The following is a 15,111-nucleotide window of genomic DNA, read 5'->3' as shown; positions in this document are numbered from 1 at the left end:
CCCATTAGGCAAGCCTGACTTAGGCCCTCTTGCCTATTGCCCGAGATTGTAGATCGTGGGTACAACAAAGAGGTCTTATATAAGTTAATTAGCTTTCAAAACAATGAATGGAAAACTTTGATGACCAAAAAATAATGGAAAAAGTTGATACAATTAGCTAATTGAATCTAAAGAGAATAGTAAATTATTGAGCGAGTAAAAGGATATTGACCTTTTAGAACCCAAAAAAAAAACTGAGGTTTAAATGCTTATCTTAAACACGTATATTCAATATATAAGCGTATCCTAAACATGCCATGTTAGGTTTAAACGCTTTCCAAAATTGAGAATCGTATATTAAATATACAAAATTCGATATTGTTTATAGTAGAAAGCATGTCACATATTGAAAACGATTATTTATGTGGCAGGCTAAGAAAATAGAAAGGCGGTAATATCATAGCTTAACTATTAGTATTATTACTAATGATTTCGAGTCTAGCTAAACTCTAAACTAATGTTAACATCATACACAAAAACTTATTACCAAACGTTTTTGTGAAGCAACAATACTTCCTCGTTCCTCCCATAAGAAAAAACAAAACAAAAAATAGTCTCTAACAATTCTCTTTAGAAAAGATTCAGACCTATGTATTTAGTTTGTATCTCGTACTTAGATTTGTCACGTTGTGGCTTTTAAAGCACTTCTATTGTAGTCTCAAGTCTGTCAATGAGAAAGCTGTCTTAAAAATAAACTAAAACTAAAAATATATATTAATTGAAAATGGCTAGATAAATAGATATGTTGTTTCTCAAATGAGAGACCCTCTCTCTCATCAAAACATATACAATAAAACCTCTATAAATTAATAATGTTGGGACCAACACATTTTATTAATTTATAATGATATCAATTTATCTATAAATTAATAATTATTATTTTATAATGTAAATTAATAATTATTAATTTATAGATATATTTTTAATTGTTTAATTTTTAAAAAATTAAATTGAGATAGTTGTTGCAAAATAAGATTACAATTTTGGATGTTGTAAATTTTATGGTATTAGAATTGAATTTGAAATTATTAAAAAATATTATTGACAATGAATAAGAAATATTATAGACAAATTCACTTATACACATGACATAAATATTCAAATATATAAATAAGAATATCAATTATCGTATTTTAATAATCTATCAAACTATCAAAATGTAAATGATGCATATTTAGAAAGTGAAAACTTTAAAAAGTTTTAGCTGTTTTATGAAATGTTATAGAATATTTTATATCATTATAGTTTGAAGATACAACATAACAATTGTTTTATATATATGAGGTTTAAGAGAAACATACTTTACTATATCAGCATATATATATATATATATAGAAATTTACATAATTATTATTTTATAATATTATTGGGACCATATTTTACATGAGGATTTCAAAAAAAATATTATCTTATTATCTTATCGAATTTTGTTATTTTTACACTGTTCCAACTTAGGACTAGCAAAATTTATTATAGTGTTTATTAATTTATAGTGTTTATTAATTTATAGAGTATTAATTTATAGAGGTTTTACTGTAAATAGATATGTTTCTCATATGCTTTTTTTGTTATTGATTCACAGTTTTTTTTTTATCACAAAATAATATTTAATATTTTTTAGATTTGAAATACTATTTTTGGTCATATGAGAAAATAATATTATATTTGAAATATAGATAATATTTGATCTTATAATATTAATTAATTAGGTCAGATATTATTTTTATAAATAATAAAATAAACTTATCTTATTTATTAAGCTCTCTTATGTATAAATTTAAATTATCTATTAAAATTAATTGATATTACTTAAAGTTGATCTAAAATTATTTGTATTGACTCATCAAAATGTTGTAACACCAATAAACTAGAATAGTATTTTGTAAAAAAAATTATTTATTAAAAATGAACTGTCAAAGCATATCTTATATAATATGAGAAAGTTTTTTCTATTTTTTACTAATAATATGACATTTGACATTCTCTTTTACCGACACCTATCATAATAAAAACCATATCTTGTATGAGAAATGGAATAGTTTAAATACATGATTATGATTATGCCTTTATGTAGTTTTATAAACCTTAACTTTTACACGTTTTCAAACCATATAATACTTTCTTTCATTAATTGAGTAGGCAATAAAGTTAGTCAGTTCCACTAAAATCCTATTAAATTATGATAAATTACATAATTTTTTATTAAATAATAAATAATAAAAATGAATAAAGTGACATAAATACAAATTTCAAATAGTAAAAATAATACTACGAATTGTATTAGTAGTAATGTTATTATTCAAATTTTAACCAAAAAATTTTCATATTCTAAAATTTAGAATGGATTAGTGAGTTTTAGAATGGAAGTACGTAAGATTTTAATGCATGGTGGAGTAGAAAACAATTTATGTAATTTTATTTATAAAATTCTAAACATAAAAAGAAAATTGAAATGAAATATTAGTTTTTAATTAGAAACATATACTACAAAGATTTATTATTAAATTTAACTTAAAGAAAAATAAAAGCTTAATTACTCAATTCAACTTAAAAGTTTTGATCAAAAATGAAGACATTGTAAGAGTCATACTTTTTTTGGGAAAACTATGAAAAAGACATTTGAAAAAAATAATCTGTCTAAAGAGACAAAATCAATGGTCACAAAATATAGAAAAAATGATATGTAAACTGTTACAAAAGTGACATATGATTTGTGTAGCATATCTCAGAAGATATATTATCAACTGAAGCTACAATTCTATAACATGATAAAAAAATTTAAATATAAAACAAGCTTGAGATTTTATTAATTTACTCAAATACTTTTAACCCAAAACATTGGGAGAAACAACATATTTAAAGTACACTATGTTTTTCTTGAAAAGACGAAGATGAGAATGCATCATTAAATTAACATCTAGAAACAGCATATGAGGTTTTAGAAGATATGTAATTTGGATTAGAGAACGGATATTCATTGTCGGGTTTAATGGTTTCACCATCTAAGAATTCTTAACTTGGTCGAAAATTCTATTATTGGAGGTGATGTATTTGGACAACTCCATTGTAGCGAAATAACACTAAAAATATTTATAAAACTTTGTATATTTACATTTAACGTGTGATATTAATATGTTAAAATGATCTCTATAATTAGCCCAACGATCAATAGTCGACATTAGAACTTTAAAAAAGATATTTTCATGAGATATGAATATAAAATGAACTCTTCTAGGGCTAATAGGTCAGAAGACGGTAGACTCTTCGAGTGAGGTTTTTTTTTAAGTTATATTTTTTGTTACCATGTGATATATTGTTGATTTGCCAAGAAAACATTATTGCAACAATAGACAATATATGTTATATATAGATTAGTAAAATAAGTATAGCTTTTATATAGATTTATGTTTTAAACTTCAAATGATTATATTTCTATTCAATAAAAATCACGCGCAAATAGATATAACTAAAAAATATTATCTTCAACAATATATATGTTGTATATTATGTAGTAAAGTAAGTTTAGTGTTTATATAGATTTATATTCAAAAGTTTAAATGATTATATTTGAACTCAAAAATTGATATTAATATTTTCGATTAAAATCCCGCACGTGCGCGGGTACAAATTATAGTATTTATATATATCTAAGTATGTAAACTAATTAATCTCAAAATTTAGTGTGATTATTTATTAAAAAATTGAAATATTGATAACCGAATAGGAATATACGTTCTAATTGTATATTCATTTATGTGCTATTAAAAATGAATGAGACAATAACCCTTATCATTATAAATAAACTTAGTACCCAAAAATTCATAATATATTTAAAATGGTGATTATTAGATTATGCAAAATTGTTATAGTTACTCGACAAACCATAAATATAAATTTGATTTTTAAAAGACACAAAATCTATATTGCCATATATTGCAATATTTTATAAATATTTTCTTGACCACGTTTACATATTTCATAGGTGAAATGTATTCTTACACGAATACGTTGATTTTGGAATTTCATTAATTTTTTCATAATGGTTTTTTTTGGTAATAATCCGTCATTTATAGAAAATATTAACAAATCAACTAACTCAAAAGATTTAAATAGAATCAAAAATATTAAATCAATAAATTAAAATATCTTCAGAAAATTTTGTTTAGAATCTGATTGTTACTAACATATAATAAAATTGAATAATTAAACTACCGAGTAATTTTGTATATGTTTTTATGTTACATAAGAAACATGCAAAATTGTTATGATTACAATATACTCCATTTGTTTTACAAAGAGTGTCATTCTGACATTTTCACACAAATTAAGAAAATATTGAAATATACATATATGCCCTTATTTAATAGGTTAATTTAGTTATAAATTAAGGGTAAAACTAAGAAATCTAGTGTAAAAGATGCATTGGAAATATAAAATAATGCATTGGAATTATAGAGTGACACTCTTTGTGAAACAAAGAAAAATCTCCAGAACGACACTCTTTGTTAAACGGAGGGAATAAAACATAAGAAGATATGAATTTGATTTTTAAACCACACAAAAAACATGTTGCAATAAATAGTAACATTTTATCAATAATTTCTCTACCAGAAAACTTCTTATATATTCAAATGAAACATACTTTTTATACGAAAAAACAGCTTTGAATAAATAAATAAAAAACTTTACATATTATGTTTGACAGAAACAGATATTGCTTCTAGAATAATAATTTTACTTATAATAATTTTCTTTAAATTGATTTATCCCGCACATAGTACGGATTGTTACCTAGTAGTTCTTTAAATTCAGTAATAAACAATTCAAGAACCTTTTCCTCTGTGATAAATTCATATTTGAAATTAAACCCTTACTCGCTATTTGAAATCTTATGTCAACATTGGTCATGAACAGAAACAATGAATTAAATGTAAAGTCTGTACGTTATACAAGTGAGAATTCCTAAGGCTAAAAGGAAAATATTAACAAAAAGTAAATCTATACGAGTTAGATATACACTAAAGCTATTTATACTTTGGGATCAAGAATATCCTCTATACATAAATATAACAAAACTAGACTTGTAATTAAATTTACGAACATAACTAAATCCAATAAAAATGTAAATAATGTAACTAAAGTAAGGGAAGCCATGGGTATATATATATCTCGAAACATTACAAAAAAAAAAAAAAAAAAAAACCCTAATTGCTCTCGCCTTCTTTGGGGATTTTTAACTTTATCTGTCTCTTCTCTTATTTAACCTCAGATCGACTCTGGGCGATTCGAGGTGAACGCTCATCAAGTTCGTTTATGAAGTGGGCTGGTGACATCTAAACGGAAGAATAATATTATGGTGATAAGTATTAAGAGATTTAGAATATTTAACTAAGGGATGGATATGAATTAGCCTCTATATATTTTTACGTGTCAATTCTCTTGAAACAGTGTCGTTCTCTAAGTTAGCAGGTTTCAAATCGTCATGGCTAGGATCAGAAGAAGATTCCCAAAGCGCCATATCCGCGGAGACGTACACCACGTCGGTTTTTTTGGACAACGTTTGATCGTCACGGTCACTCATACTACTTCAGTGATCCGCCGATGGATCCAAAGCATTCGCTTCTTCAGCCGTCTTCGTTTGTCACACCCTCTCGTTGTCGGACTCGGCGTCCAATGGACACCCGGTGGTCCCAATCCACCACCGGACACTCTCCAGTTATGTGTTGGTATCCGCTGTCTCATCATCCAGTTGTCTCACTGTAAGAGCATGCCCAACGTCCTCCGAAGTTTCTTGGAAGATCGCACAATCACTTTTGTCGGCGTATGGAACAGCCAGGACCAGGACAAGCTCGAGAGTTTTTACCATCAGTTGTACGTTTGGAGACTTCTCGACATAAGGTACTATCTGCCTATTTGGCTCAAGAATAGTTCCTTTGAGAAGATCGTGGAGGAGCGTTTGGGGCACAGAGGAGTGAGGAAAGAAAAGAAGATATGTATGAGTGATTGGGGCGTTTACAAACTTTATGATGATCAGATAGTTCAGGCGTCACATGATGTCTATGTTTGCTGCAAGCTCGGTGTTGAGGAACGTATTTGGGAAATGTGAGATTTAAATCTTTCTTTTGTTGGGTTGTCTTTGCGAGAAAAGAGCTGTTCTTTCAAAATCATGACCGTTTTTTTTCTTTCTTTGAACTCAATAATTAACGTTTTCTAGTTCAAAATTCTTTTTTTTAACTGACACTTTCAAATTCGAAAGTCTCATACATAAGCTAATATGTGAAATCTTTCAACCATATTGGCTACCATTTTTTTATCAGCAACCCATTAAGCGACCATATATATAATATATTGGTTGATCATAACGAAAATGTGCATTTGTATGAAATTATATTTTTGTATTATCAGTCCAAGACATACATATTGTGGATGACTAATTAGCAGTTTTAGTTGGCAATTCCGATTATAATGTTTGGTCCTTAATTTTTTAATATGTTTTCTCCCATTTTGTATATGATTCTTAAACTTTGTGTAAGTGTGCTTCTCTCTATGTTTCATGACAATCATAAGCCCGAAACCCATTTGTCAAAAGTTTTTGAAAGTTTATTAAAGGAGCCACTTGCGAAACAAAGTGAAATGGTTGGGTCCACTTTCATATGTACAAATCTAAACACTTTGCGGCCAACTAAAAACCTGTCAATTCGGACTGATCATGATAGCATGATGGTCGGGCACAAACCACCTTGCTATTACTCGGTTTAGACACCTCTCCCATTTCAGTTTAGTTTTGGGGTTGGTTAAGCTAGGTTCCGTTAGTTCGATTTTAGTAAATTGTAATTAAAATCTAACCAAAGTCACTTTGAACCGGTTTTGGTTCAATATTGTTAGCGTTCGATAAGATTACGGTTGTCTCATGCCTGTCTTACTTTTAACATGCTTAAACATGATATATAGTAGTAATGAGTTGATGAATTAATGTGGTTAGTTAGATGAATTCACATTGAATATGGTATGTAAGATGCTTGGTTGCAATTTAACGAATTTTTTAAAAAATAAAGCTAAATTGACATCATCTACATTGGACCATGATAATTTTTTTTTTTTTGGGGTATGGATCTTAACATTAATTATTGGACCAAAAATCTTATTCATGATTTATAATGTACTCCTTAAATATAGCACATAGGAATGAAAAACATCAATTTCAATCATTTTCGTAAATAAGGAGTACATTATAAGTCAAGAATAAGTTTTTTTTTGTGATGAAATTTACCTATTTATTCTGTTCAAATGTATTTATAAACTTTTTAACACATAGAATAACAAGTGGGTATGTGATCGGAAAGTATTATATATCTCTCTAGTGTTGCTAATTTGCTGGATGGCGCACTTCATTGTCATTGCCAAAACGCTAATAATGAGAATTTCACATGGCCTTTTTAATTCTAATAAAAAAATCAACTTTTCAAAACTTCTGGATAATGTATAATATAGAGACATTCTAAAACGTGAACTAACTGGAGTTCATATATTCATATAATTGCGTTTATGCAACGTTTATATCTATTGCCTTGTTCAAAAATATTATAGGAGCCACTAATAAACACAAGTTGTTAGGAATTCATTTTTAAATTCTGAAAGTTAGTGTAGACATAGGAGTGAGTCAGATATCCATAAAGAACAATATGATAATATGTAGAAATTAGGTCTGATTCATTATATTTAGTTATTTAGAGTACAGTTAGTTCATTATATATGTCATTTATGCAATATGGGAGACAACCAAACATACACACACAAGCGGCACTAGCTACTTAGTGATTAGTGAATCTGAAATTAGTAGAGTCATCAGATGTTTGATTCTACGTATGTATATTGGTAAGTGATACAGTAGTAAACCTCATGAAACATATGTGGTATATACATTACGGGAAGTGTTGTTACCTACAGTGATCGATATCTTGTTCAAACTTTGCAAGACTTCAACTCACCTATGACCGAATATGTTATTGTAGCTTAGTATCTCATGCACCATCTCATTAATTTTGTCTTATTTGTAACCATCTCAGTAAAACTCGATCTAAGCTGATCAAAACTTGCTTTTATAAATATGAGTACAAATCTAGTCTAATGATTTATGTATAGTGTCAATGTGTTACAAGTTACAACTATTATAATTTGATATAAAAAGAGTAATGTACTATTATATATAATATATACAAGAAATGACTAATTTGTATTTTGTAGTTAAACATACCATTTCATGAAGACGTCTAAGAACATAAATGTTTAACGGTTATATGAACCACTATAAAAGATATATATAACCCATTGTTGTTCCACCATATTGTGATTTAATTATACACACCTAAGAGTCTAAAACCTGAATATAACATTATAACCTAAAACAGTGTTTGTAGTTGTATATAAAAAGTATTACACATAATCATGACATTACTAGATAAAAAGCATATAAGATAACCAAATGAAACTGATAGGTTAGCTGTGGGCCTCAACGAGTGAAATTTTATGACATCCATCCTATGTGCAACAAACGCGGTTGGGTCTCATGAAATGCCTATAAATACGGACACATTCTCTAGCCAAACTCATCTCACAACTAAATATTAAGAAGAAAGAGTGAAATATGGCTAATCACAAAAATATCTTCTTTCTATGTTTCTTTGTAGGTTTAGGGTTATGTTCTGCTAGACGAGCACTTCTCTCCTTCTCTGAATCCGAGGCTGAAGTCTCTGAATATGGCGTCAAAAGTGGTTTAAATGCTGGTGTTGGTATTGGTGGCGGCGGCGGAGTAGGTGGTGGTGCTGGCTACGGTGGAGCTGGAGGTATTGGCGCAGGCGGAGGTGGTGGACATGGTGGCGGTGCTGGCGGAGGCGGCGGTGGTGGTCCTGGAGGAGGATCTGGCTACGGAGGCGGTGAAGGTGGTGGAGCTGGTGGGTATGGCGAGGGACATATTGGTGGAGGAGGAGGCGGTGGACATGGGGGTGGTGCTGGCGGAGGTGGTGGTCCTGGAGGAGGCTACGGAGGTGGAAGCGGTGAAGGCGGTGGAGCTGGGTATGGAGGCGGAGAAGCTGGTGGGTATGCTGGTGGTGGAGGAAGCGGAGCAGGAGGCGGTGGAGGAGGTGGCGGTGCACATGGGGGTGGGTACGGTGGTGGACAAGGCGGTGGTGCGGGAGGAGGATATGGAGGGGGAGGTGCCGGTGCCGGTGGACATGGAGGTGGCGGAGGCGGTGGGAATGGTGGCGGTGGAGGAGGAGGTTCTGGCGAAGGAGGAGCTCACGGTGGTGGTTACGGAGCAGGAGGTGGGGCTGGAGAGGGATATGGCGGTGGTGCGGGAGCTGGTGGACATGGTGGTGGAGGAGGAGGTGGCGGTGGTGCTGGGGGAGGAGGAGGAGGTGGCGGAGGTTATGCTGCCGCATCTGGTTATGGTCACGGTGGGGGTGCTGGTGGAGGAGAAGGCAGCGGTGGCTATGCACCATGAAAAGAATAACTATCTATATGGAGTGAAGTGTCATTTCTCGTAAGAGACTATATAGTTTCAACATAATATGATTGTGGTAATAAATAGAGTAACATTTTGTATAAATAAGCCGTAAAAAGGCGGCTATATATTGTTGAAGTTTAAAAGTTGTATCCATGCATGTTGTATGCTACTTCGTATCGTGTGTGTCAAGTTTTTTTATAAATGAAGGTAGTTGTTCCCAACTCTAAGTACAACTATCAGTATACTGTATACATAGAATAGAAATCACAGTTTTAAATTTTAAGACCCCTACATGACAAAACTAGAAGTCATGAATTAAACTATGAATCTATGATTCATAAGTTCAACTATCCAACATAACATCGATGTGAAATTTGTTTGCAATACCAATTTTTTGGGTCTAATCTTCTTATTGACATGAAGACTTCACTATTTGAGTGTGTTAACTACTAAGTCATCTTGAAATCATTGAAAATAAATTTGACAAGAAGCCCACACAGATGGAAACCAAAATTATAGCTGTGTGGGAAGTCTATTAGGCGGTCTGATTACCTGTGACATTAGTCGGAAAGCATTCCAAACTCGGGATAAACAAAGACAGTGTGGTGGTTCCGGGGAGAAGTCCACTCTAAAACACTTTGGAACGTTTCTACTGGGGCTGACCGGATCAGCTGATAGAGTTTATCAAAAAAAATTTTTTTTTTTGACAAAAAGCATGCATGAGAACTCTTTCGTCATGGAGATTGTGATCATATTTGCATTTAAGGCATAATACAAATTTGGATCATCAACTGCATGATTTATCGAAAGATTACAGTAGATAATATTAAACAGATTTATAGTTTTTTTTTTTTGAAGAACCTAAAACAGATTTATAGTGTTTATGTTTATTAATTTGTGTGAAAAAATATCATAATAAGTATATATCTTTTAGGAAAAAAAAAAGAAAAAAAAAATCATAGAAGTGGCAGATGGAGTTTGCACATTACAATGGACTGCACTAGGCCCAAACATGTTATTATAAACTTCGGGTTGACCGACCCAATTGAGGCAGAATCAGATCCGACCCGATAAAAGAGTAAGCATCGCTCACACCTTTGTCTTGCTTCGATTTCCCGACGAGACGCTTCTCTCCCTCCCTCTCTCTCTCTCTCTAGACCTTCTTCCGCCATCTCTGTATAATGTCGGCGAGACCTGAAGGAAGCCCGCCGGAGGTTACGCTGGAGACCTCCATGGGTCCTTTCACCGTCGAGGTATATATCTCTCTTTCTTCCTTGTTATTTTCTTGTTTAGCTATCGAATCAACGGAAAAAAAAAAAAAAAAATTCCGGCGATTACATTCATATATATAGAGCTCACACGAGACCTAGATTTCATATATAGTTTCTTCATTCCGGTTGTATTCTAATCGAATCGTACTTCTAATTGAAGATTTTAGGGTTTTTAGGGTTTACAATGTTGTTGATTTTGTGTCAATTTCCTCAGATGTACTACAAACACTCCCCGAGAACTTGCCGGAACTTCGTTGAGCTATCCCGGAGAGGTTACTATAATAACGTTCTTTTTCACAGAGTCGTCAAGGTTTGTGTTGTCCTGTTTTCAACTTATATATTTATATTTATCGTTTGTACTCAGATCATTCACTATGTGTGATGAAGTTCTAAGGAATTTTTTTGTTGCTTTTGCTATTTGGTTTGTTTCAGGACTTCATTGTGCAAGGTGGAGATCCTACTGGAACTGGAAGAGGTGGTCAATCCATTTATGGGTATGTTTCAATCTTTATCTCATCTTTTTTTCTTTTCTTTTTGATCATTGTTAGCTTTGCTGGTTGATTCTATGGATGTATGTTAGTAAGGGACTTTTGGATCAGATATATATAGCTAAGCTCTTGATTACCTCCATAACTTCCAATATAGTTTGAGAGCTTGTAGTAACATTTAGTGTCCGTTTCGTTTGAACTTCAGTCAAGACTGATTGTGTTTTTGAAATTGAACAAAACAATATTCAAAACTTCTTAACATGATTTATATAGTCGACTCAAGGTTCTTAAAGTCCCAAGTTGGTTAATACAGACAGTGTCAAAATGTATAATGTGAAAGCTCTAGCTGCTCGATTTATAGTCTGTTTCATTCTTGCTCTTGGTCCGCTCATGTGTTCCAGAAGCTTGTAGGATATTTTTATGTCGTATATTGTTCTTACAATTAGTCTTATGTTTTTTTTTTTGGCTTTGTTCCTTTTCCGCAGTGCTAAGTTTGAGGATGAGATAAATCCAGAGTTGAAGCACACGGGAGCTGGAATCTTATCAATGGCAAATGCTGGTCCCGATACAAATGGGAGTCAGTTCTTCATCACTTTAGCACCTCAACCGTCCTTGGATGGTAAAACACATTCATCTCTGAAACTTGCTTTTATGTTTTACGAATTGAGAGATCCTTTTCCACGCTTATTAAGAGACTGTCACTAACTGTTACTCTATTTCTATGCAACTTTCAGGAAAGCACACAATCTTTGGCAGAGTGTGCCGTGGTATGGAGGTGATCAAGAGGCTCGGTACTGTCCAAACCGATAGCACTGACAAGTAAAGTTTACTTACTTACTCTTCTTTCAAAATCATCAAGACTCGACCCATTGACTGTAATCAAATAAAATCTCTTTTCTAATCTTAAAAATTTCAGGCCAATCCATGAAGTGAAGATTCTGAGAACCAAAGTGGTCGATTAGAGCAGACGAGTTTTTGTCGAGGAGAAGAAGAAGAAGCAGCAGCAAAACGTTTACGACATGAAGAATTATAACTCTCTACTGATACATGATACTATTGTAGACTGGTTTTGACTCTACTTTGATTGAAATAGACTGATTCGAATCCGTTTATCTTCTTCTTGTAATTCGCCTCGTTCCTAGTAAGATACTAATTTCTCAATTTACAAATGTCCCTTTTGACAATCAACGGCCAAGAAAAGAACACGTCGTAAAGATTTTTAATGTTTCAACTCATATCCTCTAAAAAGCTATCTCTCACTCTGTGAAGGACGTGACAATACGAAAAATGTCTTTCACAGCAGCGGCTCTCTTTGTTCCGCCTCCCGTTACCGTCCGATCTCCGGCTAGAATTCTTCGCCGTCCATCAATTCCATGTCTGCTTCAGACGAATGGCGCACCAGGCCGCCGGAAAATAAAGAAGTCGGTCGTAGCAAATGCGTCGCCGGGAAACGGAGGCGTCAGAGCGGGGGAAGAAGATGGAGTTTCTCTGGGTACAATGAAGCTTCCGGGGAACACAGATGTCGCGAGATTCGAAACTCTTCTTTTCCAGGTATAGATATTATGAACATGCAAAAAGCTGGAATAGCTCAGTTGGTTAGAGCGTGTGGCTGTTAACCACAAGGTCGGAGGTTCGACCCCTCCTTCTAGCGGATCAATTTTTGAATTTAACTGGTTTACTTTTCTTTTGTGTTGTAAATCACAAATAGTGGGCGAACAGTCTTTGCCAAGGAGCCAATCTGCCACTTCCTGTTCCTCTCAAGGTATAACTAAATTGCTTCATAATTGCGATTGATCGAAATCCATAAAGAAAAATGTGAATTTGGCTTTGGCTTTGGCTCTGGATCATATATTCATATTAGGTGGATAGAATAAGTGGAGGAGCAAGGTTAGGATTCATCGTGATGGAGAATGAAGGCAAGACCGATGTTCCGGTTTACATTGACTGTTTGGTTAACCAAACAAAGGAGGATGGTTTGGTGTTCCAAGCGACACGTCATGGACGGAAGAAAGACAAAGCACCTCCGGGAGAAGAAAGAATCATGAGAAGCCTCTTAGGTGCCCTCAAAAGAGCTGTTGAGCTTGCTCGAATCGCCTAAACTTGACTATTTCAAATGAAAATGAAACAAAGCGTCTCTTATGTTTATGTCTTTCTAGTATTTTTTACTACATATCAAAAACAGAACTCTTGTAAACACCAGATAGTTTTTAGTTTTTTACAGTTTGGAATACAGCAAAATAAACATAAGAATAATAATAGTTATGTTGCAAGTCTATCAACAAATGACAATTTGGCCGAGTGGTCTAAGGCGCCAGATTTAGGCTCTGGTCCGAAAGGGCGTGGGTTCAAATCCCACAGTTGTCAACTATTTTAGAATTTCTTTTTTCCCCAGTGATATTTTTATGAAACGGCGACTTTTTTTTTGGATTTATGATCAACATGGGCTGAATCCAACAAGTAAGACCCGGCCCAAAACGTATTTCGAAACCCTAAACGAAGGCTTCTCGATCTCACTCTCAAGTCATAAAAACCCTAATATAAATTCGATTTCTGATACCAACGTCGTCTCTCTCTTGCCAAACTCTGTATTGTAGGCGGAACTACAGCTCCAAGAGCCTTTGCTTTTTGCTTTCTTCAAATTCGATCTACTCTTGTTAACCATGGTAAGCTTCGTCCTTGTAAAGTGTTTTCCTCTTATCTCTGATTATCTCAGATTGCTTTCAGATAACAAAAAATGTAGATTTACGTTTTTTTTTGCAATGCTGTTTTGTGTCATTTGGAGTTTAGAAAAGTATGTATCTCTCTTTGCCTTTGATCTTGACTCTGTTGGTTGATTGTATTAGTGAGAAAAATTATATTGTTTATGATTGTTTATGCTTATGATCTCAAAATTGGTAAAATGTATGGATTACCATTGAGTTTGATTTGAAGTGTTATAGGAAAAGATTGGATTTTTATGATTTAAGCGTTAATCTAAATGTGAGTGGGAATGTATGTTTTTGTGTAGTCGTCGAAGAGAAAGACTAAGGAGCCTAAGGTTGAGACTGTGACTCTTGGACCAACTGTTCGTGAGGGAGAGCATGTTTTCGGTGTTGTCCACATCTTTGCTTCATTCAACGACACTTTCATTGTGAGTTTCTTCTGATAAGATTGAGAGATTCCATTTTATCATTTATGTAAGTCTAAGCTGACATGATGTTATCTTCAATTTGCAGCATGTTACTGATTTGTCTGGACGTGAAACACTTGTCCGTATCACTGGTAAGCATTGTTGATCCTTGATCATGCCTCTCTCTCTATGAGAAGTTAGATGTTATTGTCCTTCTAGTCTTTAGTGGGTATGACAGATTTAAGTGTTTATCTAGTCCCTCAACCTCTCTTGTGTACCATTCTTTGGAGTAGTAGGCTATCTTCTTGAATTCAAATGAGTAACTATTCTCTTCTGTTTTTGGTTAGGTGGGATGAAGGTGAAAGCTGACAGAGATGAGTCCTCACCTTATGCTGCTATGCTTGCTGCGCAAGATGTTGCCCAGCGATGCAAGGTACCATAACCATACTATATATATGACCTAAGATATTTATTACGAAACCAAAGTCCCCACCTTGTTTGTGGTTCTAGCTGCTTTGTTAACTACTATTTAAAATACAGGAACTTGGAATCACCGCCATTCATGTGAAGCTCCGTGCCACAGGTGGAAACAAGACCAAGACACCTGGTCCTGGAGCCCAGTCTGCTCTTAGAGCCCTTGCTCGTTCTGGCATGAAAATTGGCCGTATCGGTAAGCTTCATAACCTAATCTAACGTCCAGCT

General features: G+C 33.3%; 5 protein-coding genes and 2 non-coding genes across 7 annotated transcripts in view; all 7 read left to right on the top strand.

Annotated features, from left to right (window-relative positions):
• Positions 5,522 to 6,145, top strand: LOC104788971. The gene has a single exon (XM_010514727.1). It carries the CDS (start codon positions 5,522 to 5,524, stop codon positions 6,143 to 6,145), a length of 624 nt encoding a protein of 207 aa, XP_010513029.1.
• On the top strand, positions 8,684 to 9,768 carry LOC104788970 (glycine-rich protein DOT1-like). Its single transcript, XM_010514726.1, has 2 exons — positions 8,684 to 9,422; positions 9,749 to 9,768. Exons 1-2 carry the CDS (start codon positions 8,684 to 8,686, stop codon positions 9,766 to 9,768), a joined length of 759 nt encoding a protein of 252 aa, XP_010513028.1.
• Positions 10,603 to 12,484, top strand: LOC104785920 (peptidyl-prolyl cis-trans isomerase CYP18-2-like). The gene is made up of 6 exons (XM_010511207.2): positions 10,603 to 10,794; positions 11,027 to 11,122; positions 11,245 to 11,306; positions 11,786 to 11,919; positions 12,035 to 12,119; positions 12,217 to 12,484. Exons 1-6 carry the CDS (start codon positions 10,723 to 10,725, stop codon positions 12,260 to 12,262), a joined length of 495 nt encoding a protein of 164 aa, XP_010509509.1. The 5' UTR covers positions 10,603 to 10,722; the 3' UTR covers positions 12,263 to 12,484.
• Positions 12,545 to 13,470, top strand: LOC104785919. Its single transcript, XM_010511206.2, has 3 exons — positions 12,545 to 12,851; positions 13,009 to 13,062; positions 13,162 to 13,470. Exons 1-3 carry the CDS (start codon positions 12,588 to 12,590, stop codon positions 13,396 to 13,398), a joined length of 555 nt encoding a protein of 184 aa, XP_010509508.1. The 5' UTR covers positions 12,545 to 12,587; the 3' UTR covers positions 13,399 to 13,470.
• Positions 12,878 to 12,951, top strand: TRNAN-GUU. The gene has a single exon. It is a non-coding gene; the product is annotated as a tRNA-Asn (tRNA).
• TRNAL-UAG lies at positions 13,585 to 13,664 on the top strand. Its single transcript has one exon. It is a non-coding gene; the product is annotated as a tRNA-Leu (tRNA).
• LOC104785918 (40S ribosomal protein S14-2-like) overlaps positions 13,849 to 15,111 on the top strand; it is a 2,525-nt gene continuing 1,262 nt past the window's right edge. Inside the window, exons 1-5 of the mRNA XM_010511204.2 lie at positions 13,849 to 13,963; positions 14,308 to 14,430; positions 14,516 to 14,561; positions 14,757 to 14,842; positions 14,950 to 15,079. Of these exons, the coding sequence (XP_010509506.1) occupies positions 13,961 to 13,963; positions 14,308 to 14,430; positions 14,516 to 14,561; positions 14,757 to 14,842; positions 14,950 to 15,079 (388 nt within the window). The 5' untranslated portion in view covers positions 13,849 to 13,960. The remainder of the gene's footprint in view (positions 13,964 to 14,307; positions 14,431 to 14,515; positions 14,562 to 14,756; positions 14,843 to 14,949; positions 15,080 to 15,111) is intronic.

This window comes from Camelina sativa, chromosome 5, assembly GCF_000633955.1.
Source record: "Camelina sativa cultivar DH55 chromosome 5, Cs, whole genome shotgun sequence".
Classification (NCBI taxonomy): domain Eukaryota; kingdom Viridiplantae; phylum Streptophyta; class Magnoliopsida; order Brassicales; family Brassicaceae; genus Camelina; species Camelina sativa.
The sequence above is the reverse complement of the archived record's forward strand: the minus strand, read 5'-3'. Positions and strand labels throughout refer to the sequence as shown.